The sequence below is a fragment of the Trichosurus vulpecula genome, chromosome 2, assembly GCF_011100635.1.
Source record: "Trichosurus vulpecula isolate mTriVul1 chromosome 2, mTriVul1.pri, whole genome shotgun sequence".
NCBI lineage: Eukaryota > Metazoa > Chordata > Mammalia > Diprotodontia > Phalangeridae > Trichosurus > Trichosurus vulpecula.
This window is the reverse complement of record NC_050574.1, coordinates 382,016,777-382,042,095: the sequence shown is the minus strand read 5'-3', so window position 1 is coordinate 382,042,095 and position 25,319 is coordinate 382,016,777. Positions and strand designations below refer to the sequence as shown.

General features: G+C 37.6%; 2 protein-coding genes across 2 annotated transcripts in view; both read left to right on the top strand.

Annotated features, from left to right (window-relative positions):
* Nucleotides 1-25,319, top strand: part of C2CD2 (C2 calcium dependent domain containing 2) — a 145,244-nt gene that overhangs the window by 102,779 nt on the left and 17,146 nt on the right. The window contains exons 13-15 of the mRNA XM_036744152.1: nt 12,431-12,725; nt 18,026-18,108; nt 21,361-21,826. Coding sequence (XP_036600047.1) covers nt 12,431-12,725; nt 18,026-18,108; nt 21,361-21,826 — 844 coding nt within the window. The remainder of the gene's footprint in view (nt 1-12,430; nt 12,726-18,025; nt 18,109-21,360; nt 21,827-25,319) is intronic.
* Nucleotides 21,374-21,865, top strand: LOC118837903 (39S ribosomal protein L43, mitochondrial-like). Its single transcript, XM_036745044.1, has one exon. The coding sequence runs from the start codon at nt 21,382-21,384 to the stop codon at nt 21,844-21,846; it is 465 nt and encodes a 154-aa protein (XP_036600939.1). The 5' UTR covers nt 21,374-21,381; the 3' UTR covers nt 21,847-21,865.

Genomic DNA, 25,319 nt, shown 5'->3' with positions numbered 1-25,319 from the left:
AAATAAGGTATTGTGGTAAATTGTTTTTATAGGGCCCCTATCTATTTCTGGAGCTAATCTTTAAATGAATAAGTTGCTTAGTCTCTAAACCAAACTCATAACTAAATATGGTGTAGCTTTCCATTAACCCTAAAGAAGTCACTCAATTGATCTAGGCCTCAGTTTCCTTACTATACAATGAAAAATTGGACTTGGTGGGTTCTAATGTCCCTTCTAGCCAGTGGTGGGATTCAAATAAATTAACAAATGGTTCTCCACGAAATCGAGCCAAGGCACTGCAGCTGCCACTAATGTGGCTGGCGCAGCCCCACCCCCGCTAACAACTGGTTTGCCGAAGTCCACCAAAAATTAGATGCCACTTCTGCCAAACCGATGTGAACGAGCTGAATCCCACCACTGCTTCTAGCTCTGTGCCTATGATCTTGTAATCCAGCTCTCTAACTATTGTTTGCCATGATCACCAAGATTTCTTAGCCAAACTGTCTCAGTGTCAAAAACTTAAGCATCATAGCACCATTTGCTTTTGTCAGTACTCTTATGAACTAAAGAAGCTGAAGTGATAAACTTCTTTTACATTCTCTCTCAGCCGAGCAACGATGTATGAAGACTCTACGAGAGACAAAGGATTTCTGGATCACGTAACTGTCAGTTACCCTTTGCTACACATGCCTTCTACATGTTTGCCTCACTACCTCTGTCCTCAGAGTCCATTCTTCTCAAGGAAATTGCGCACATTCATGAGAAAATACACCCCAGGCTTTGGGGGAGAATGTTTTGTAACAGCTGTTTTTACCATGTTATTTTAATAAATGCCTAATTTAAAAAGCTAATTGTCTACTTGTTGACTGTCAATGGAAAATGTTCTGGTGGGGCCTTGTGAGCCATAGTAGTAATAGTAGCCATCTACAGGGTTACCCTTAGACCAGGAAGTAGTAGCTACCCTCTAGGGACCTGCACCTGCGAGTCCAAATGCGTACTGGTGGATGGCTCAGAGTAGATGCTGCGCCAGCATCACAGAATCCGGCAGCCCATGAGTCACCTGTGGTTCTAGTATTGAAAAAGAATGAAAGGTTAAAATGCTAAATAATTGTTGGCTATTATAGTTACACATGTATGTGAACTACAGAAGAATCAAAGTAGACTGATGAACCGTGCTAACTCATACTGTTCCCTTGCTTGTGTTCCTTCCCTGACCCTGGTTCTTTCCTTCTGGCAGCTGGAGATTTAGTGGATAGAATCCTGGGCCTGGAGTTAGGAAGTTCAAATGCAACCTCAGATACTTACTAGCTGTGTGACTCTTCTCACCTCAGTTTCCTCATCTGTAAAATGGTAGCACCTAATTTGCAAAGTTGTTATCATGATCAAATAAGATAATATTTGTAAAACGTGCTTAGCACGGTGTCAGGCACACTATATAAAGGCTTAGTCCCATATCTCTTCTTCCTTCTCTTGTTGGGCTGGCTTAGCTTCTGCTTCTTGTAGGTTTGAGGGAGTGGGGTTTAGGTATACTGGGCAGAATTTCAGAAGCTTTGACATTCCTAGGGGCCAGCCCATAAGAAAGCCTGATTCTGTACCCCCTCTCCCAATATGATTTGGCAGAGCGTCTGCAGTAGAAGAGGAATCTGTCTTTGGGTCTCAGGCATCACACTGTGAATCGTTTCATGTGCTCTGTTGGAACATGGAAGTTTGTGGGGTACTGCTGAGTGAGAGCCTTAAGAATGAATGTGTTTCAGTATTAACTGCTAAGGACTTCTTACTTGTTCTATAGACTCATCTGCATTTGGCCTACCTCTTCGTGATTCTTGTTTTACTGTTTGTTTGTTGGGTTTGTTTTGTTTTTGTTTTAGTTTTCAGTTTATGGAAACTGAAGAAAATGTTTAATCTGTGGGTCTTGTTCATTTCATTTCCTTTTAAGGAAAAACCAGCCTAGCCTGATGTTATGTTACCATTATGTTCCCCTTGCCACTTACAGACAGACCCTTTGCTACCATCACTGACTGACCCTTCTCTTTTGTGAGGTCACTCTTTCTAAAGTTATCCAATCCAGATCCTGGGGGCTATCTACTGGCCCCTAGTATATTCTCCTTCTTTTTCAATGAGTTCAGTGCCTGACAGTTTCTCCTCCTGTTCCACTTCTCCCCTCCAACTCCCACCTTTATACTAGGAGAATTCAAAATATGTTCTTAAACACCACTACCTCTCAATTCTTTGTTCTATTCAACTTTTATGACCTACTTCTCTCAACCTCAGCTACATTAAAGGGACCAGCACATCTTTGATCTTTCTGTCATCCATAGCATTTAATTTCCATGATCAAGAATGCTGAAATTACTTTATCTGATTATAATCTCCTTTCATTCTTTTTCTCCTTGTCCCTCAGTCTTCCTAAACCTGTTCTTCTCAGCTTCACCATGATCTCACATCTTTCCAAATCCTCAGTAATTTTCCATTTGACCACTCCTGCTATAGCCACACTCTCCTCCCTTCCCAGTCTTAATGAAACTCCCTTAATAAGCCAGTTCAAATATGCACAGTTCTCTAATCTTAAATCCTTTTTCTCCTTGTTCTATCACTATTCATGTCTTGCCAAACCCCAATCCTGTGTTATTCCCCACAACCTGCCTTTTCTCCTTTTACTCAGGTGCTATTGAACAGAATTAAAAGAAGTTAGACAATCATTCTAACTAGTTTCAGTATAAATTGCTATCTCAATTGAGACCTTAGTGTAGCAAGACACTTTGGTTTTTTTTTACTTTTTCCTAATCGATTTTCTATCTCACCACCCACAGTAGGTATTTCAAACCTTCTCTTCTCAGACCTCCCACAGGACACTTCCCTTCTCTCTGCAGCATTTGAGGCTGTTGATTATCTGTTTCTTGATACTCTCTTCTTTCTAGGTTTTCAAGACACTAGTCTCTCCTTGTTCTCTTCCTACTTATCTGATTACTCCTCCTCAGTCTTCTTTGCTGGATCTTCATTTAGATCATTCCCATTAAAAATGGGTGTCCCACATGGCTGTCTCCTGGGTCCTCCTTTTTTTCCCTCTATACTATTTCATTTGGTAATGTCATAAGTTCTCAAGAATTTGACTATCATCTGATGATTTTAAAATCATCATCAATTGATGATTTTAAAATCTACTTACCCAGCCCTTACCTCGCTTCTAAAATCTAGACTTAGATCTCCAACTGCCTGTTGCACATCTTGTACTGGATGTCCAGTAGGCATCTTAAACTCAACATATCCAAAACTGAACTCATCTTTCCCCCTAAACCCAACCTTCTTCCTAAATTTCCCATTATTATTGAGGATGCCACCATTTTCCTAGTCCCCTAGGCTATGGGTCTGTTCTCAACTTCCCAGTCTCTCTCTCTAGCCCTCCCCACCATATCTAGTCTTTTGCAAAGCCTGTCAATTGTAACTTCTTTACACCTCTCACTTATATTCTTTTCTCTCCTCTACACTGCAGTCACCCTGGTTCAGGCTCTCATCTCCTCATGCCTGGACCATCATAAGAGCCTGCTGGTTGGTTTCCTTGTTGCAAGTTTCTTCCACTCCAGTCCATCCGTCACTCAGCTACTAAAGTGCTCTTCTAGAGCACAGTTCTGACCCTGTCAGCTCCCTTCTCAGTAAACTTCAAATGACTCCCTATCCCTTTCAGAGTCAAATACAAAATCTTGTTTGGCATTCAAAGACCTTCATAAGCTGGACCTTTTCTTTTTCTTCCAGTCTTCTTACACCTTATACCCCGCTCTCCCCCCCTCCGGCCCACACACACACACACACACACACACACTCTTCAATACAGTGACAGTGGTCTTCTTTCTGTTCCAGGGGCAAGAAATTCCATCTCCCAACTCAGGACATTTTCACTGATTGTGCTTCGTCTACGACTTGCTGTCCTTCTTCATCTCCACTTTCTGGCTTCCCTGGTTTCCTTCAGATCGCAGCTAAGATCTCACCTTCTAAGATCTCAGCTTTTCTGATCTCCCTTAAAATTCTAGTGCTTTCCCTCTGTTGATTATCTCCAGTTTATCTGGTCTGTAACTTGTATGTACGTAGTTGTTTGCATATCGTCCCCCTCTCTCATTTAGACTGTTCATTCCTTTAGCAGGGACTGGCTTTTGCTTTTCTTTGTTTTCCCAGCACTTAGCACAGTGTCTTGGCACATAGTAGGTGCCAGAGGAAGAGGAAGGGGGCATGAGGCTGGGGCAAGATTCCTATCTACTAGCTTGATTTCCATTTCCCTTTTCTGCCTCCTATTGCTCTGGTGCCAAGAGGAGGATCAACCTTCCCCCGACTCTGCACCTTCCATCACCCTCTGCACATCCCCTGCGGGAAGAGGAAGAGGAAAGTCATGGGGGATCAGGATTTCCATCTCCTGCTAAATGTGTTTGACTTGTGTCTTCCACTGTACTGTCTCCTGCCTGATCACCAGCCTTCTCTGAGAAGAAGAAAAATATCTTTCAACTTAATGACTAACATACTCACACCTGGTCATACCCTACACATTCCAGTGATTCTGAATTCCTGTATGTCATTATCCAAACCCCACTCCTTGACCCCAACCATCTAATCCCTTATTCCCATCCCCCTCAACCCACCCACCATAATGTCTCAACCAAATGCTACCTACCCCTTCCACTGCCGCCTTGGGAAAGTCTGTTCTACAGGCAGCAAACTTGCCTTTGTCTAAAATTATTTCCTTTCCCACTCCTTCCATTTTCTGGCAATCACTGAGATCTAGCCTCCCTCTCATACAGGTTGTGTGGTTTGTCCTTTGTTCTTGAAGAGGATCTTGACATCAGGGAGATGATGACGTGACTTGCAATTGACTTTGATTTGAATGACAGAGGGCTGTGCAAGGTCACCAGCCTCACTTTCTCCTCCACAGCCATCTGGGTCCAGTGGCCAGATATTTATGCCCCCTTCTCTCCTGTGACATTAACACCAATCTGGTGCAATCCCTCATTATCTCATGCCTTTTGTTGTTGTTCTATCACAGAGGTTCCCAAACTCATTTGGCCTACTGCCCCCTTTAAAAAAAATCACTCAGAACTCCCCTGGAAATTTATTTTCTTCAACCCTTTAACATTTTGTTTTGTTTTTTTTAAATATGCGTTCTTTTAAAAATTACATAAAATCTTTTTTTTTGAACGACACATCTTAACTTTAATAATTTATTGTAAATTTGTAGGGTTTCCCCCTGCATTTTGAAATTTTGATGATGCTTTATTGGGTCGTGTAACTGTATGGTATCATATTGTAAACAAGTCGTTATATGCACACATTCCTGCCAACGCATGCTGGACTTCCTTACGGTGCACAACACACTCTCCTGCCAACATTTGTTCGTTAAGACTTGTCAGCAGATTCGACCACTGATGGATTATAACTTGCATTTTGTATGTTTATTTGGAAAATAATGTAATCACTATGACTTTAACTCTGTTACGTAACAGATGAAACATGTACAAAAGGGTTTTCAAAATTTCTTCTCTTCTCTTCTTTCCTCATGCTTCCACCACCCCACCTATTTTTATTCAATGCTCCCCAATTGCACTTGAGGCTACTACCATGCCATGCTCCCCCATCATTCCAGCCTAGGAACCTCTGTATTATTTCAATCATGTCCAACCAGTTCTTCATGATCCATTCATGGTTTTCTTGGCAAAGATACTGGCGTGGTTTGCCATTTCCTTTTCCAGCCCATTTTACAGGTGAGGAACTGAGGTGATCAGGGTTAAGTGACTTTCTCAGGGTCACCCACCTAGTAAGTATCTGAGGCCAGATCTGAACTGAGAGAGAGGAATTTTCCTGACTTCTGGCCCAGCACTCTGCATCACCTAGCTGCCCTATAGTCCATGCCCTGACCATTGCAATAGCCTGCTGGTGCATCTGCCTGCCCCCATTCCAACCCATCCTTCATTCAGCCACTGAAATGATTTTCCAAAAATGTAGATCTGATCATGTCACCCTTTTACTCAATAAACTTCAGTGTCTTCTTGTTGCATCCAGGAGTGAATATTAAATGCTCTGTTTGACATTCAAAGCCCTGTATAACCTAGTCCCCCTCCTATCTTTCCAGTCTTTTTATACCTTACTCCCCAACATACTCTTTGATCCAGTGACGCTGTCTTCTTGGCTGTTTGAACAAAACACTCCATCTGTCGTCTTGGGCATTCTCTCTGGCTGTTCTCCATGTCTAGAATGCGTTCCCTCCTCTGGTCCAACTACTGACCTTCCTGGCTTCCTTTAAGTCTCAGCTAAAATCCCACCTTCAACAGAAAGCCTTCCCCAATACCTCTTAATTCCAGTGCATTTTCTATGTTAATTATTTCCTGTTCTCAATTTTGCACTTAATTTTGCTCTCTATCTCTTGTTTATTCATAATTTTTTTTTACCTATCCATAAGTCTGATAAGTAATATGTTTCATTTTCTTCTAATTTTCTTGTAAAATCTCTTTATCCATTTTGACCTTATCTCAGTAGGTGGTGTGACATGTTGGTCCATGCCCAATTTATACCATATTGCTTTCCAATTTTCTCAATTTTTTTTTATCAAATAGTGAATTCTTATCCCAAAATTTAAGTCTTTACATTTGTCAAATACAAGGTTACTATGTTTACCATCTGTTGTAAATTGTATGCCTACTCTATTCCATTGATCTGACTTTCTATTTCTCAGCCGGTAACAGATGGTTTTGATAATGACTGCCTTATAATGCAGTTTAAGATCTTGTAATGCTAAACCTCCTTCCTTTATAACTTTTTCATTATTTCCTTTGATATTCTTGACTTATTTTTCCAAATGAATTTTATTATTTTTTTCTAATTCAGTAAAAATTTTTTTTGTAATTTAATTGGGATGGTGTTGAATACATAAATTAGTTTGGGTAAAATTGTTTTCATTGTATTGACCCTGCCTACCCATAAACAATTATCTCTCCAATTATTTAAATCTGATTTTATTTATATAAAAAGTTTCTTTTTAAATTTTGCTTATATAGTTCCTGGGTTTGTTTTAGAAGGTGTACTCCCAGGTATTTTGTACTTTCTGAAGTTATTTTAAATGGGGTATTTTTTTTTACAATCTCTTGTTGCAGAGTTTTATTTGTGATATATAAGAATGCTGATGATTCATATGGATTTACTTTATATCCTGCTGCTAAATTATTAGTTGTTCCAACTAACTTTTAGTTGAGTTTCTGGAGTTTTCCAAGAATATCATTAAATTAAAAAGGTTTTGTACAAATAAAACAAATATAGCTAAGATTAGAAGGAAATAGAAAATTAGGAGAAAAAATTTCTAGACAGTTTATTAGATAAAGGTCTCATCTAAAAAAATATAAAGAACTTTGTCAAATCTATAAGAATATGAGTCATTCCCCAACTGATAAATGGTCAAAGGATATGAACAGGCAGTTTTCCAATGAAGAAATCAAAACAATTTACGGTCATATAAAAATGTTCTAAATCATTATTGATTAGAGACATGCAGATTAAAACAATCTTGAGATACCATTTTATACCTACCAGATTGGCTAAAATGATAGAAGAGGAAAGTGACAAATGTTGGAGAGGATGAGGGAAAATTGGGACACTAGTTCATTGCTGGTGGAATTGTGAAATGACCCAACCATTTTGGAGAGCAATCTGGAATTATGGCCAAAGAGTTATTACACTATCTATGCCTTTTGACCCAGCAATACCACTACTTGGTCTATTTCCAAAGATAGTTAGGGAAAAAGGAAAAGAACCTATACATGCTAAAATGTTGATAGCAGCTCTCTTTGTGGTGGCAAAGAACTGGAAATTGTAAGGATGCCCATCAAATGGGGAATGACTCAACAAGTTATGGTATATGATTGTGATAGAATACTACTGTGCTATAAAAAATGATGAGCTCAATGATCTTAGAAAAACTTGGAGAGATTTGCATGAAATAATGAAGAGTCAAAGGAGCAGGACCAAGAGAACACTGTATACAGTAACAGCAATATTGTCTTAAGAAAGGCTTTGAGCAAATTAATTATTTTGTCTATTATAAATACCCAATTTAAGGACATGTGAAGAAAGATGCTATCTGCATCCAGAGAAAACTGATAAATAGAAATATATGTAGAATATATACCTATTTGTGTCTAATGGTAGCCATCTCTAGGCCGAGGGGTGGGGTGGGGGTGGCATGGAGAGGGAAGAAAAAAAGAAAAAAAATGCATGTGATAATTTTGTTGTATATTTGAAAAGGAAAAGCAAGCTGTGCATAGCAGATTTGCAGTTTCATGTACAATCATCTTTTTTATTGTACTATGTTATGGAAATGCTTGTTTTATTACATAAATTAAAAATAAAATTAAAAAAAGAATGAAGTACAACAGGAGAACAATATACAAAATGACTACGATAATGTAAATGAAAACAACCTTAAAAGGCATCCAAAAGATTGAATGCAGTGATCAGTCTTGGTCTCAAGAGTACAAATGCTAAAATTCTTTTCCCTCTTCTTGGTAAATGGTTATGCAATTGTGGAAGTAAAATGTTGAATATGGAATCAGATTCTATCATTGTGTTGTTTAACTCTTTTTATTAAAAGAGAAGATTCAATGGGAAAGGGGTACATGTATATTCTGTGACTGTGGTATTTAAAAAAGGGCAAGAATAAACTTTTATAAAGTTTTTTTAAAAAAAAGTATTTCCTGTAATTTTTGTACATAGCTTACTTTGTTTGCATGTTGTCTCCCACATCAGATTGTAAAGCTCTTTGACAGCAGCAACCATCTTTTGCCCCTTTTTGTATCCTCACCATTTAGCACAGGAGCTTAATACATAAAAGGAGCTTAATAAACATTTATTGATTGATTATCATCTCTATGTTCATGATTTACCTCTCCAGAGTTCCAGTAGCATATCACACTACCTATTGGGCATTTAAAACTGAATTTTCCATAGGTATCTCAAACTCTACATGTCCAAAACAGCACTTGTTATCTTTCCTCCTAGGTGCCCTTTCTTCCAAACTTCCCTGTTTCTGTCAAGGTTATTGCCTCTACCAGACACCCGGGGTTACAACTTGATTTACTCTGATTCCTGACTTTCATTCATTTCACATATCCAATCAATTAATTGACAAATCTTGCCATTTCTATCTCTATAGCATCTTTTGCATATGCCCTCTTTTCTCTGCTCATACAGGTACCACCTTAGTGTAGCCCATCATCACTTCTCACTCGAACTAATGCTTTGGCTTCCTAATTTGTTAACCTAACCAATTCTTTCTCCACTCCCAAGTATTCTCTATACAGCTTCCAAAGCAATTTTCCTAAGGCAAACAAATTTTTTTCCTATCCCTATTACTTCTAAGATCAAATATAAGCTACTTTGGCATGTGAAGCTTCCCTCACCCAGTCCTATAACTAACGTTTGTGTAGCACTTTAAGGTTTGCAAAGTGTTTCACATACATTATTTTATTTGATCCTCGTGACAACCTATGAGGTAAGTGCTTTCCAGCATTCTTAGACATGATATCACTTCATTCAGTCTACCAGAGTTGGGGAACCTGCAGCCTTGAGGCCACATGTGGCCTTAATAAAAGGATTTGCTCTGTGAAGTTTGGATTCAGCCAAAGGGCCACACTTGAGGACCTAGAGGGCCACATGTGGCCTAAAGGCTGCAGGTTCCCCATCCTGGTATTATTCTGACCTTCTTACTTCTTAACACACAATGCTCCATCTGCTATCTCCGTCTGGCTATCCCCAATTTGCTTCATTCTCCATATAACTGAGTTTATGACTGTGGACTTCACCACCATGACTCATCTGCTCTCTCACTCTGGAGCAAGGCCTCTTTTCCAATAGATGGGTTCCTTTTGGGTCCTCCATTTTGGGTATGAGACCAGGCCAGCCATGCTTCTTTCCCCTCCCTAATGTGCTTCTAACTCTGGACTTTACTACTATCTTCCATCATGAGTACCATCTCATCTTCTCCATGCCACCCCTTGCCCCATGCTCTTCAATTTTCTTTTATGTGTTGTCTTTCCCCCATTAGAATGTAAGCTCCTTAAAGCAGGGAGGCAATGTCTCTATTTTTGTTTGTATTTGTTTCTCCAGTGGTTAGCACAGTGTCTGGCACATAGTAAGAGCTTATAAATGCTCATTGTTTGCTTCCCTCCACCCCCTTTCATAATATTTTCTCCTTCCTTACCTCCATCTCTTGTAATGACTAGTTTCTTTCAAGACTTAGTTCAAGCACAACCTTCTTCATCAGCCTTTTCTGTTCTCCCGAGCTCCTTGTGCCTCACCCTCCAAGGTTACCTTGAATGTGTTTTGTTTCTATCCATATATGTGTATGTTGTTACCCACATTAGAATGTGAACTCCTTCAAGAAAGAGCCCTCCCATTTTGTCTTTAAATACCCAATACTTTGATTGACTGATAGACGAAAGAAATGTGGAAGAAGAATGGACAGGATGTGTCAACTGATTGTAAAAGGAAAACAAGGGAGAGGGAAATTGAAGATAATTCTGGAGTTTTGAATCTGACTGACTGGGAAGGATGATAGTAACAAACAAAAATAGGGAAGTTTAGGAAGCAGGAAAGTTCTTGATGGGAAGGTAATAAATTCAGATTTGGATATATTTAGCTTGAAGTTTTGGTGGGACATCCAGCTGAGGAGGTCCAGCAGGCAATTAAAAACGCAGGACTTGAGGCTAGTAGAGAGATTAGGGCTAGAGAAATTTGGGAGTCTTCTACATATAGATGATAGTTGAGTCAATTGGAGTGGATAAGAACACCAAAGGAGAGAAGAGGAAAAAGGCTCAGGATAGAATCTCAGAGACAGGAGAGAAATTTTTAACCAGTAAAGGAAAGAGAGGAGTGGTCAAACAAGAATTAAGAGCAGTATCCCAGAAACCAAGAAAGGAGAGGGTATTCTATAGCATGAAAAGCTAAAGAAAGGTCAAGTAAAATGAAAAATAGGAAACAGTACTTAGATTTAGCAACTGACACTTAGTAATGTGCAGTTTTAGGGATCAAAAGCCAAAATGCAAAGGGCTACAGAATGATGAGGAAAGGATCAGTGAGTATAGACTGCTCATTTCTAATGGCTTAGGAGTGATAGGAAGGTGAGAAAGATACAGTACAATAGCTAGAGATGAAGGCAGGGTCAGGAGAAAGGGTTCTGTTTTTGTTTTTTGTAGGGGTTGGGGTGGGGATGGGGGAGGTCGGTGGTGAACTGAACATATTTTCTAGGTAGCAGGGAAAGAACCAATGGATAAGGAGAGAACGAAAGTGACAGAGATAATGACTAACTCGGTAAGTTCCCAAAGAAGATTGGAAGAAATTAAATCAAAGCTGTAAGTTGAGGGACTGGCTTTGAGGTAGCAGTACTACCTCATCCTGAGACTAGAACAAAAGGAGAGAGAATAGATTAAGATGTAAAGAGATTTGAGGAATGAAGTAGGAAAGATGAGAGAGCTTACAAGTTTGTTTTTTGTTGTTGGTTTGTTTTGTTTTGTTTTTTAACAAAGTAGGAAGTTTGGTTTAGAATAGTAACTGCTACAAGTATGATAGAAAGTCAGTGATAAATGATGTATAACCTATATCAAATTACTTGCTTTCTTTATGGTGGAAGGGGTAGGGAATTTGGAACTCAAAATTTTAAAAAATGAATGTTAAAGATTGTTTTTGCATGTAATTGGAAAAAAATATTTCAGACCCCTCTTCCCCCAATAAAAGGAAAATATAAAGAATATCAAGACCCTAAAAAATGGGAAGGTGATAGTGTATCAAAGATAAATTTCACTTGCTTTACAATTTTGCATTGGGCCCACATGCCTGATGATCCCTTCTTGAGGCATTGTAACTCTGATTGCCACTATGTGATTGGTGCCTTTCTTAAGGTAGTTTAGATTGATGATCAGACTTTGTTTGGGCATGGGTAATTGAAGTAAGGATATAATATTCTATTCACTTGTGCTTCCCCCATACATACAGGCATACATACATATGTATGTAATGTTTAAATATGTAGTATACTCAGTGCTTAACATCTACTTTCTTTTTATAAGTAAAATAATTTTAAAAGTTTTAGCATACAAAGTCCTCTTGTTTTGTATAATTTCTACTAATTTAACATTTCCTCTACTTAATACTAAAAGGGAAACATGGGCAACTTTCTAAGGCTTATAAGCTAGATTATGGAAAGTTGCAATCTATGTTGGTAGAGCTAACATCATACTAGCCAAATTATAGATTCTTGATTATTGTCTTCTTAAAGAGGCCAGACCCTTTTGAATGTTTCTTAAATCACCAAAGAAAACAAGTTTTCAACTAGGTTATTTCTTCTGCCACTGTGTTTGGTTTTAATTCTATTGACATCAGACTTCCTTTCACTCCCTAGGTACTGATAATGATTTCTTTTCACTGATAGATTTCATTATGTCAGGACAGTGAAGTTCCACTGATGATAGACTATGCAGCCTCTATGGACAGCTCATATCAACAAGAATTCCCTTCATATTATGAAGAAATTGTATCTACTGAGCACATTGATGAAAATTTATCAAAACATATGTTGCCTGCTTTAGAACCACAAGAAAATGATTTTGACACTTGGAAAATGGAGAGGAATGCCAAATCTGAAGAGTGGAATAGTGATGCTCAGATAGACCAGGATAGTAAAGAGATGCCAAGGAGTTTATCAGCAGTTTTGAGAAAATGTAAAGGTACTTTCTTCAGCCTTTCCTCCTTAGATATAAATATCTTGGCAGTTTTAAATATTGTAGCTAGTTTTTAGAGATCACTTAAATAGGTGTAGTCTGTTTCTTTTATCTTCTTTGATAAGACCCTCAAATCTTTCTCATTACATTTTTAGGGCAAATGTATTGACTTTATAGGAATAGATTAGGCCTGTGATTTAATTAGCACAGAGAATTCTAATATGAGGAATCTCCCTCTACTAATGCAGGTTGGTATCTTCTCTGCAGTTTATAATTATAGAGAGTTGCCTAGAATATTGAGAGATTAAGTGATATGTCCAGGGTCATATAGCTGGTAAGTGTCAGTGGTAGAACTTGAACCAAGATCTTCCTGGCTTTTAAGCCAGCTCTTTCTCAACTACACTACAATGCTTCTCTAGATTTGATGTTAATAATAAATAAATAATAACACTTTAAAGTTTACAAAATGCTTTCTTCACAATTCTTCTGGGTATGTAGTATAAGGATCCTTATCCCCGTTTCACAGACCAAGAAACTGGGCTCATAATGATTAAGCTACTTATTCATAGTGACCCAGCTAAGAAGTTTCAGAGTCAGGATACAAATCTAATTCTCGGAACTCCAAAGCCAATACTCTTTTTTTGTTAACCTATATTTCCTTTCCTTTTAAATGGTGCTAGAAGAACAACTCATAGGCTAAATGTTCTTTTATCTACTAAGTTCATTTTTAAGACAAAGCTACTTGCCAGTATTTCTTCTCCTGCACATGTGATATAATTTTTGGTTAATGTGAATTGTTTACAATGCTCACCAAAGATTATTTAGCCAATAGTCACTCTATACCCACTTTGACTAATTGCTAACTTTACTTTTTCCATATAGAATACCACCTGTATATTTCTTACTTGTCCTAGGTTATCTTCCTATTATCTTAACTTTATTAGTCCCAGTGTAGTTCCATTCTTATCTTGGTGGTGGTGATAACTTTAATCCAATAAGAACCACACAGAAAATTCCACATTCCCCTTTTGATCATTAGAGTAATAGATTAATTACCTTAATCTACTGTGTACAATAATGAAATGATATTTTTATTAGTTTAGTAAAAATATATAAAACAATGCAAAAGCTGAATGACTGTCAAATAGTATGTTAATTACTGTTAAATAATAATACATCTTAACTATTCAGTGATATTTATATAATTCTTGGTACCACAAATATTTGATTGATTCTAGATCTGATAGCTATTTATTACAAATAAAAAGTTCATGTGGAAAAAAATGCCAATCCTAAAAATATTTTGTATCTTAAGTACTATTTGTAAAGGGAACTTACTTAATTCATGGCTTTTTAATTTAGACTAGGCAATAGCCCATTAGTTGGTAAACACCACGTAATTCTCTCTCCTTTGAAGCAGACAATGAAGAGGGTATGTAATAGGTATAAAAATTGAGGAAGAAAAGAAGAGTTAATATATTGTGAGATAGATGGGCAGCCAGTGAAAGAACTTTAGGCTTTAATTCCTAGCTCTGAATCTCATTTCAGTGGCCCCAAGGTGACTTTACCTTTCAGGAGAAAATGGCTTCCAGAGAATTTAAATGTTGAGAAATATCAGTCACTTTTCAGAGAATCTTGGTAAGATTCATTTTCCTGATTTCTCTCCCCCTCCTTTAGTTGTGGTGAAATGTGTTAAAATGTGTTCATTCTTTTTACACCCTTCCCTATTTTGTTTTTAAATCTCTTGTTAGGCTACTATGTTGACTGTCCGATTTGTGATATCATAATTCTGTGATTGTCTTCTTTCTACCTTGCCAATAAAAAAAGCAGGAATGAGTGAGTGTATGTGTATGTGTGTGTGTGTGTGTGTGTGTGTGTGTGTGTGTGTATGGGGGGGGGGGAGAGAGGGAGGAGAAAGAATGAAAAATGGATGTGATTAATAAAATATTGTAATGAAAATCTAAATAATGTATCCTTCTTTTGATTGGTTAGCTGCATGACCCAGAGCTTTTGAGTGACCTATGAATGCCCTGGAATAGTTTGGAGATCTGTAGGTGTCTACCAGTTTGTTTGTTTGTTTCCCCTGTAACATACCTTCTTTGCTTGCTGTTTAACATCAGCTTTTCAGCTCAAGTTTATTTAAGCTATGATTGGGATACAGTTTCCACAGCACAGCTTTACCAAGATCCTTGACTTTGTACTGGGTATGGGGAACAAGAAATTGAGGGGAGAGACTGGAAGATGTCTAGGAATGGTTACAAAATATAACGTGCATAGAAGTTTGTCTTTTTGTTCTTATCTTTCACCTTGATATCAAAGTCTGGAGATTTTATCCATTTTTTTCCCTCTATCTGTTGAATTTTCTGCTTTCCTGGTTTCCTTTCACTTTCTTACCAGCTTTTATACTTAGGAGGACTGCCCTGCCAATCAAAATTAATTGCTTACATAGCAAGTTATTTTCATCTTACAGTTGTCTCCTAGAAGGAACAGAATTAGTGTGGAGGAGAAAAGTGTTAGAGCACTCCAACCCCATGCCACCTTAAATTGTACGTTGTATACCCCGATCTATTTAATGATTAGCATTCGTTAACCTACATGGTCTTTATCTTTATCTCTACCCTACAACAACTTTACTTCTCTCTTTCTCAGTTTTCCATCTGTATAACATAGGTGAGCAATTCTTTATGATCCTTTAATCATGAAGTAGGCAGAGTGGCTGAACATTCCATAAAAGGCTTTTGTGGCTATCAGTAGTCAGACTGGATTTGTTTGGGGCATTGTTTCAACATGTTCTATTGCCTGCTCTATTCTAAAAAATGGCACTTTAGAATAACTTATTAATTCTACTTAGCTATAGATTTTGTTCAATCGTTTTTCGGTCATTTCTGACTCTTCGTGACCCCATTTAGGGTTTTCTTGGCAAAGGTACTGGAGTAGTTTGCCATTTCCTTTTAAATCTCATTTTACAGATGAAGAAACTGAGCCAAACAGGGTTAAGCAATTTGCCCAGGATTGCATATCCCATGTCTGTGGCCAGATTTAAACTCAGGAGAATGAATCTTCCTCACTCCAGGCCTGACGTTATCCACTGTGCCACCTAACTGCCCAGCTGTATAATACATTTTTACTTTTATTAACAGGCCTGCATAGAATAAAAATAGTCAAGGATAGCCAGCATTTGTATAGCATTTTAAGGTTTATAAAACAGTTTACAAGTATTAATTCATTTGATCCTAAAATGAGCCCAGGAGATAGATGTTGTTATTATCCTCATTTTCCAGGTGAGGAAATTGAGTCAGATAGAAGTGAAGTGACTTGTCCAAGGCTCATACAGCTGGTAAGTTTCTGAGGCAGAGAGTTGAACATGTTTTCTTGACTTCAGGTCCAGTGTTTTATCCACTGCGTTACTTTGCTGCCTCAAAGGTTTTTTTCAAAGAACATGTTTGGCAATGCTTGTAGAATATCTTCATTTAAAAAAAGATTACCCAGTTATAAATTATCATGATACCTATTTGTTTGCCTAGATTTTATATAGTGATTTTTGGAATTTGGAAGCTACTTAAAAATTTACAAAGGATCAATAAGGTGCTGGGTGCTACACATCTTAGTAGTTAACACACCTAAACATCTTCAAAATCCTAATTAATATTGTGATCGATAACTCTGTAAACCTTTATTATCCTTATAAGTCAACTTGCTAGATTTTGTAGTTTAAAAAAAACCTTTTTATTTAATTTTCTAGAACCAAGAAAACTGTGCCAAGATTTGTATAAAGGACCTATACATAGAATATCCTGCATGGAATTGTACTGGGTGTATGAAGAAGCTATCATTATATATGTTTAAGTGTAATACAGTAACACTGTACTACTATGGAATGTTATTTCTCAAATTTAGGTCTATCTTTTGGCTTTAAAAAGTGGTGGAAAGACAAAAAAAATCTTTGCCTCATGTTCTTCATAAAAAAGTCATGCATGTAACATGAAAGGTTAAGAACTTGCCCTCCATTCTTTTTTTGTTTTGCATACTTTTTCTTTTGACCTACTTATTATTTCCCTGATTTCATTTTTCTTGTCTACTTTGTTGACTTGGAAGGACTACTCTGCCAACCAAAATTAATTGTCTACAGAGTAAGTTATTTTTAATCTTATGGTTTTCCTTCTAGAAGACGTAGACAATGTGAGGGAGGAAAATGTTATTAATGAGCAGAACACAGTGCTCCTTTCTCTTCCTTTGTTTTTTTTTCATTTACCTTCCTACGTTTCTGAATTCACAGTCTCCTTTTGTAGTGCAAGGGAGTTTAGATAAAAAGCATCATCCCACAGAATAATAGCCTAAACTAACTTTATTACTGTTCACAAGGAAAGAAGGGAAGGAATTGTCTCAGTGTTTGGTTTCTATGCCCTAAATGGCAGCACACAAGATAGGTATCCATGTTCCAAAGAAAGTCCCCATGACCCTCAGGATTTGACTTTATATGTCTTTTGAGACGAAAAACCAGTATGATACCAATGGGAAACTCTTCCATTTTCTATAAAAAGTGACATTATTTTTTATATTACCTAATAATGAGGGAGGAATGCAAAACAGGGAAATAAGAATGAAGAATAGGTAACAAGAAAACTTAACTCTAACAGTACCATTCTGGCAAGAGGCTGAAATGATGGGCTGGAGCTGTACCAGTCAGACCACTTTTCACTGGTTAACTCCTTTCTTGTGCCTAAAAGGATACTTGAATGCCTTAGATTTTCTTAATACTTTTATTTGTAGGTGTTAGAATATGTGTATACATACATACATACAGACATAATATGTGTATATATATATATATATATATATATATATATATGTACACATATAAGTTAAGTGACTTGTTAGAGGTCACATTGTAAGTTGGTACCAAAGGCATAATTGTTTATCACCTTTATCTCTCAATATCCTGGATAAAATGTATGTAAGTCTTTATAATGCACTGACTTGTCTAAGGTCATAAAGTTAGCAAGTAGCAGAGTTGGGGACTCTAATCTAGGTCTTCTGAATGAAATCCATTTCTACTATAACACATCTGTCTTAACAAGTGCTTTTCTTTAGGAAAATAGAGCCTTTATGTAATCAAGTAAAATAAAGTCAACATAGTCTTTATGTATGGTCCGTTAAAAAAAGAAAATTGATTGGGACTGAGGGCATTGGGGGAAGATGGAAGCATGCTAGAACACAGAGGATCCTAGATCCACCATAAATACTCCCCTGAGAATTAGAGAGACACCACTCTATTAAGAAATAGAATTACCTCTATGTCCTGCCAGATGATCCAGGAATCCACAGAGGGACCCCAGAGTCTTACAGAGACCATAGGATAGAAAAGCTGCAGAATGAGGGTGAAAAGAAGGTGAGGGGCAGGCCATGGCAGGAGGAATTGTGATGGAATTCTCACTCTCTGAACTGGCAACTGGCAGTGTTCAAGTGCTGCCTAGATGGAGCTTTCCCAAAAGTCCCTGTCTGCAGAAGTCAAACAAGGGAAGGTGACTTCAGGATGTTCTGGGTGGGTCAAGCAAGCAAGGCACTCCCTGCCTGAGCCAAACAGATCCTGAGCCAGACCCAACAACATGGGACTCAATAATGCTGAAGCTCCACCCAGACAGAGTCTAGAGATCAGCCTCAAGCATTCCAGGCAGGGTCCAGTGTTGCAAAAGTAGCTCCAGCCCAAATGTAAGAGAAAGGCCCTGGACAGAATCCAGTCTGAACAGTCCCTGCAACCAGTGATGGGAGCCCAGGAATGGAGATGCACTCTAGATTGGTGACAGGAAGAAGTTCTGTGGTCCTGACACAAATGGCAGCCTTAGGCAGCACCCAGCAGCCTGACCCACCATACTCAAGACTAGGAAGGCCCTGCCCACATTATTCAATATAGGGGCTTTACCTGTCAGTTCTATCTTTGCTGCATTTCTTGAATATGCCCCCTTCTCTTGTCTGATACTGCTACCACTCTAGTGCAGGCCTTCATCACCTCACACCTGGCCTGTTACAATAGCCTTCCAGTGAGTCTGCCTGCCTCTTGTCTCTCCTTCTTCCAGTACATCTACTTAGCCACTAAAGTGGCTTTCCTAAAGCACAGGTCCAATCACATCTCCTACCCAGTCAACAAATTTCAGTGGCTCCAAGATCAAATACAAACTGCTCCGTTTGGCATTCAAAACCCTTTATAACCTAGTCTTCTCCTACCTTTGCAGTCTTCTTATACTTTATTCCCTGAAATGTATTCTTAGATCCTGTGACACTGGCCTCCTGGCTGTTCCATGAACAAGATACTCCATCTCTTTGCTCCAGGCATTTTATCTGATTGTCCCCCAAGCCGGGAATGCTCTCCTTCCTCAACTTCTCCTACTGACTTCCCTGGCTTCCTTTAAATTTCAACTAAAATCCTGTCTTTCCCAACCCTTCTTAATTCTGCCATCTTCCTTGTGTTATTTATTTCCTATTGATCTTGAATATATTTTGCTTTGTATATATTTGTTTGCATGTTGCCTCCTCCATTAGATTGTGAGCTTCTTGAGGGCAAGAATGACTATTTTTTGCCTCTTTTTGTATCCTCAGCACTTAGCACAATGTCAAGCACATGGTAAATGCTTAATAAAAATTGAACTCTGAATATTATGAAGAAATACCTTGATTTGAGAGATGGCTGGGGGTAAGCCCCAAAGAGGCAACCATATAACAAGTGTAGGTAATATCTCAGAGGAAAAAATATCCTGGCCACAGGGACTACAGGAGTATGTGGAAGAAATGAAATGAGAGATCTATAATGGAAAAACTAAGGAGGAAAGAATAGCAAGGAACATTGACACCTTTGAATAGAAAGTGGTAAACCTTACTTGGAAAATGAAGGCCCTGAAAATTAGAATGGGCCAGACAGAAAATAGTGACTCAATAAGACAATAAGAAATATCTATAGCAAACCAAAAGACTGATAAAATAGAAGAAAATATTTAAAAATATAATATTAAAACAACGGACCTGGAAAACATGGCAAGGAGAGAAAAAAATCTAAGAATTATTGGACCATCCAAAAACTAAGATAAGAAAAAAGTCTTGATGCAATTTTTCAGGAAATTATAAAAAAAAATCTTTGAAGGACTCTTAAAACCAGAGGACAAAGTAAAAATAGAATTTACTGATTAATTCAAGAAACCTCAAAATGAAAACTCTCAGTTTTCAGTAACATCCCAGCTGAAATCCAGAGCTTCCAAATCAAAGAAAAAAAAAAGACGTTGCCAAAAAGAAGTACAAATACCAAGAAGTCACAATAAAGATTATATGAAAAGTAGTAGCTGCCACAGTAAAGGAGAGGAATCCTCGAAATAGTATGTTCCAGAAGTCGAGATAAAAATTTATAATCAAGGATGATGAGCAAAAGTAAGTATAATTCTACAGGGGAAAAAGAAATTGACCTTTAGTGGAACAGAGGAGTTCCAAAAATTCGTGATGAAAAGGTCAGAGTAGATATTTTGAAATAGAAATTTAGGCACCAAAATGAAGTATTTACATGTTAATTGTGGGATAAGAAATAAATGTCTTCTTAAGGTCATAGGGTCATAGTAGGGTCATAGAAACAGGTTAAAATGACAGAGTCTGTGGGTAATTTTGTTTTGTTTTATTGGTCTTAGGAAAAGCAAAAAATGGGAGAAATCCGGGATGATACTGAGGAAGAAAGGAGGAAAAAAAGGAGAAAGTCATGATTGCACAGTAGAGATGCATAAGATGAAGAGTATATAAAGGGACCTCATTTTCATCTGAATTGGATAATAAATTTAACACGACACACATTTCCATATTGAAATACATAAAACTTTTATAGTAAATAAGAAAGAAAAAGGACACAGGTCAAAGAGGGAGGGTATGATAGGTAAGGGAATAGTTATAGGGAAAATAAGGTTAAATATTGGAGGGAGGTATTAAAAGAAAATGAAGAAATAGTAAAAAACCTAGGATTGAAGGCAGAGTAAGAAGAGAAGAGCAGTTATGGAGAAGAAACAGGCCGTTTCCCTTATAAAGACACAATTGTCAAGCAAATTTCTTTACTGCTATCACCTTATTTATAAAGAAGAAAGTAGGAGGAAGGGAGAAATAAAGGCATAAATGGAGGAGGGGGGGAATAGGATGGAGAAAAAGACACAGATAATAATCATAACTGTGAATGTGAATGGGATGAACTCTCCCACAAAACAGAAGTGGATAGCAGAATGGATTAAAAACCATAATCCTGCAATGTGTTGTGTACAAGAAACGCATTTGAAACAAGGGGATACAGACAAGGTAAAGAAAAAACGCTGGAGTAGAATATATTATGCTTCAGCTAATGTAAAAAAAAACAGGAGTAGTAATCCTAATCTCAGACAAAGCAAAAGCAAAGACAGATCTAATTAAAAGAGATAAGGAAAGACACTATATCCTGCTAAAAGGCACCATTGACAACGAAGCAATATCATTGTTTAACATATATGCACCAAGTAGTATAGCATACAGATTCTTAGAGGAGAAGTTAAGGGAGTTAAATGAAGAAATAGACAGCAAAATTATACTAGTGGGAGACCTCAACTTTCCCCTCTCTGAACTTGATATATCTAAGCTCAAAATAAACTAGAAAGGGCCCGCCGTGCTGGCCATGACGGCCCGCGGAACCCCGAGCCGCTTCCTGGGCAGCGTCCTCCACAACGGCCTGGGACGCTACGTGCAGCAGCTGCAACGCCTCAGCCTCAGGGTCAGCCGTGACTCGCCTGCGTCCCGCGGCGCCAGGGAGTTTGTGGAGCGGCACGTGACGGACTTTGCGCGGAGGAACCCGGGCGTCGTGCTCTACGTGACCGCCAAGAAATGCCACGTGCCGCAGGTGGTGGCGGAGTACCTGAACGGCTTGGTCCAGGAGGTAGCTCTCGGTAATAAGACGGCGGAGGAGATTGCGACGCTGATCCAGAAGCTGGCCGACCAGTCGGGCCTGGACGTGATTCGCATCCGGAAGCCCTACCACACGTACAACCCGAGCATCCAGGGCCAGTGGCACCCCTTTACCAACAGGCCTCCCCAGCTGGGCAAGGCAGGCATTGCGGATGGGCGTGACCGCAGACCCCAATAAAACCCATTCATCCTTACAAAAAAAAAAAAAATAAACTAGAAAGAAGTTGAGGAGTTGAATAGAATTTTAGAAAAGGTAGATAGGATAGACCTCTGGAGAAAACTGAATGGGGATAAAAAGGAATATACCTTTTTCTCAGCAGTACATGGCACATACTCAAAAATTGACCATGTACTAGGGCATAAAAACTTCACAGTCCAGTGCAGAAAGGCAGAAATAATCAATGCATCCTTTTCAGATCATTATGCAATTAAACTTATTTGTAATAAAGGACCATAGAAAGATAAGCTAAAAATTAACTGGAAATTAAATAATCTGATGCTAAAGAATGAGCAAGTCAAAGAACAAATCATAGAAACAATTAAGAACTTCATTCAAGAGAATGACAACAATGAGACAACATACCAAAAATTATGGGATGCAGCAAAAGAAGTTCTTAGGGGAAGCTTTATATCTCTAAATGCTTACATGAATAAAATAGGGAAAAAGGAGATCAATGAATTGGGCATGCAGCTGAAAAAGCTAGAAAAAGAACAAATTGAAAATCTTCAATTAAATACCAAATTAGAAATACTGAAAATCAAAAGAGAGATTAATAAAATTGAAATCAAGAAAATTATTGAACTAATAAACAAAAATAAGAGCTGGTTTTATGAAAAAAACAATAAAATCGATAAACCTTTGGTCAATGTGATTCTAAAAAAGAAAGAAAACCAAATTACCAGTATCAAAAATGAAAAGGGTGACTTCACCTCCAATAAAGAGGAAATTAAAACAATAATTAGGAATTATTTTTGCCCAATTGTATGCCCATAAATGTGACAACCTGAGGGAAGTGGGTGAATATTTATAAAAATATAAATTGTCCATGTTAACAGAAGAGGAAATAAAATACCTAAATAACCCCTTCTCAGGAAAAGAAATTGAGCAAGCCATCAATGAACTCCCTAGGAAAAAATACCCAAGGCCAGGTGGTTTTGCATGTGAATTCTATCAAACATTTAAAGAACAATTAATTCCCATACTTTATAGACTATTTGGGAAAATAGGTGAAGAAGGAGTCCTACCAAATTCTTTTTATGACACAAATATGGTACTGATACCTAAACCAGGAAGAGTCAAAACAGAGAAAGAAAATTATAGACCAATTTCCCTAATTAATGTTGAAGCAAAAATTTTAAATAAATTATTAGCAAAAAGATTGCAGCAACTTATCATGAGAACAATACACTATGACCAGGTAGGATTTATTCCAGGAATGCAAGGCTGGTTCAATATTAGGAAAATTATCAGCATAATTGATTGTATCAACAATAAAACTAGAAGAAACCATATGATCATCTCAATAGATGCAGAAAAAGCTTCTGACAAAATACAATATCCATTCCTATTAAAAACACTGGAAAACATAGGAGTAAATGGACTGTTCCTTAAAATTATAAGTAGCATCTACCTAAAACCATCAGCAAGCATTATATGTAATGGGGCTAAGCTAGATGGTTTTCCAATAAGATCAGGGGTGACAAGGATGTCCATTATCACCCCAATTATTCAATTTGGTACTAGAAATGTTAGCTTTAGCAATAAGAAAAAGAAATTGGAGGAATTAGAATTGGCAAAGAAACTAAGTTATCACTCTTTGCAGATGATGTGACGATTTACTTAGAGAATCCTAGAGAATCAAGTAGAAAACTACTTGAAATAATAAATCACTTTAGCAAAGTTTCAGGATATAAAATAAACCCATATAAATCCTCGGCATTCCTATATATTGTTAACAAAGCCCAACAGCAAGAGATAGAAAGAGAAATTCCATTTAAAGTTACTGTGGACACTATAAAATATTTGGGAATCTACCTGCCAAGACAAACCCAGGACCTATATGAACATAATTACAAAGCACTTTTCACACAAATAAAGTCAGATCTAAATAAATGGAAAAACATCAGTTGCTTGTGGTTAGGCTGAGTTAATATAATAAAAATGACAATTTTACCTAAATTAATTTACTTATTCAATGCCACACCAATCAAAATACCAAAAAATTATTTTACAGAGCTGGACAAAATAATACAAAATTCATATGGCAGAACAAAAGGTCCAGAATATCAAGGGAATTAATGAAAAGGAATACTAGGGAAAGTGGCCTAGCCATACCAGATATTAAACTGTACTATAAAGCAGCAGTCATCAAAACTACTTGGTACTGGCTAAGAAACAGAATGGTGGATCAGTGGAATAGGTTAGATACACAAGATGCAGTGGTCAACAACTATAGCAATCTGCTCTTTGATAAACCCAAAGAGTCCAGCTTCTGGGCCAAGAATTCACTATTTCACAAAAACTGCTGGGAAAATTGGAAAATGATATGGCAGAAACTGGGCATAGACCAATATTTTATACCATATACCAAAATAAAGTCAAAATTGGTTCATGATTTAGGAATAAAGGCTGATACTATAAACAGTTTGGGAGAGTAAGGAAGAGTTTACCTGTCAGATTTATGGGAAAGGGAAGAATTCATGACCCAACAAGAGATAGAAACCATTACAAAATATAAAATGGATAATTTTGATTATGTTAAATTGAAAAGTTTTTGTATAAACAAAGCCAATGCAACAAAGATTAGAAGGGAAGCAGAAAATTGGGAGAAAATCTTTACAACCAGTGATAAAGGCCTCATCTCTAAAATATATAGGGAACTGAGACAAATTTATGGGAATACAAATCATTCCCCAATTGAGAAATGGTCAAAGGATATGAACAGGCAGTTTTCAGAGGAAGAAATTAAAGATATCTATAAGCATATGAAAAAATGCTCTAAATCACAACTCATTAGAGAAATGCAAATCAAAACAACTCTTAGGTACCACATCTCTCCTGTCATATTGGCTAACATGACAAAACAGGAAAATGATAAATGCTGGAGAGGATGTGGAAAAATTGGAACACTGTCACATTGTTGGTGGAGTTGTGAACTGATCCGGCCATTCTGGAGAGCAATTTGGAACTATGCCCAAAGGGCTATAAAAATGTGCATACCCTTTGACCCAGCAATACCACTTTTAGAGCTGTATCCCAAAGAGATCACACATGTGGGAAAGGGACCTGTATCTACAAAAATATTTATACCAGCTCTTTTTGTAGTAGCAAAGAATTGGAAATCAAGGGGATGCCCATCAATTGGGGAATGGCTGAACAAGTTGTGGTATATTAATGTAATGGAATACTATTGTGTTATAAGAAATGGGGACGATACAGACTTCACAATAACCTGGAAAGACCTACATGATCTGATGCTGAGTGAGGGGAGCAGAACCAGGGGAACATTGTACACAACCACAGACATATTGCTTCTGTGATGACTAACTTTGATAGACTTGGATCTTCTCAGCAATACAAGGTTCAAAGAAAGCTCCAAAGGACTCATGATGCAAAGAGCTATCTACATCCAGAGAAAGAACTACGGAGTC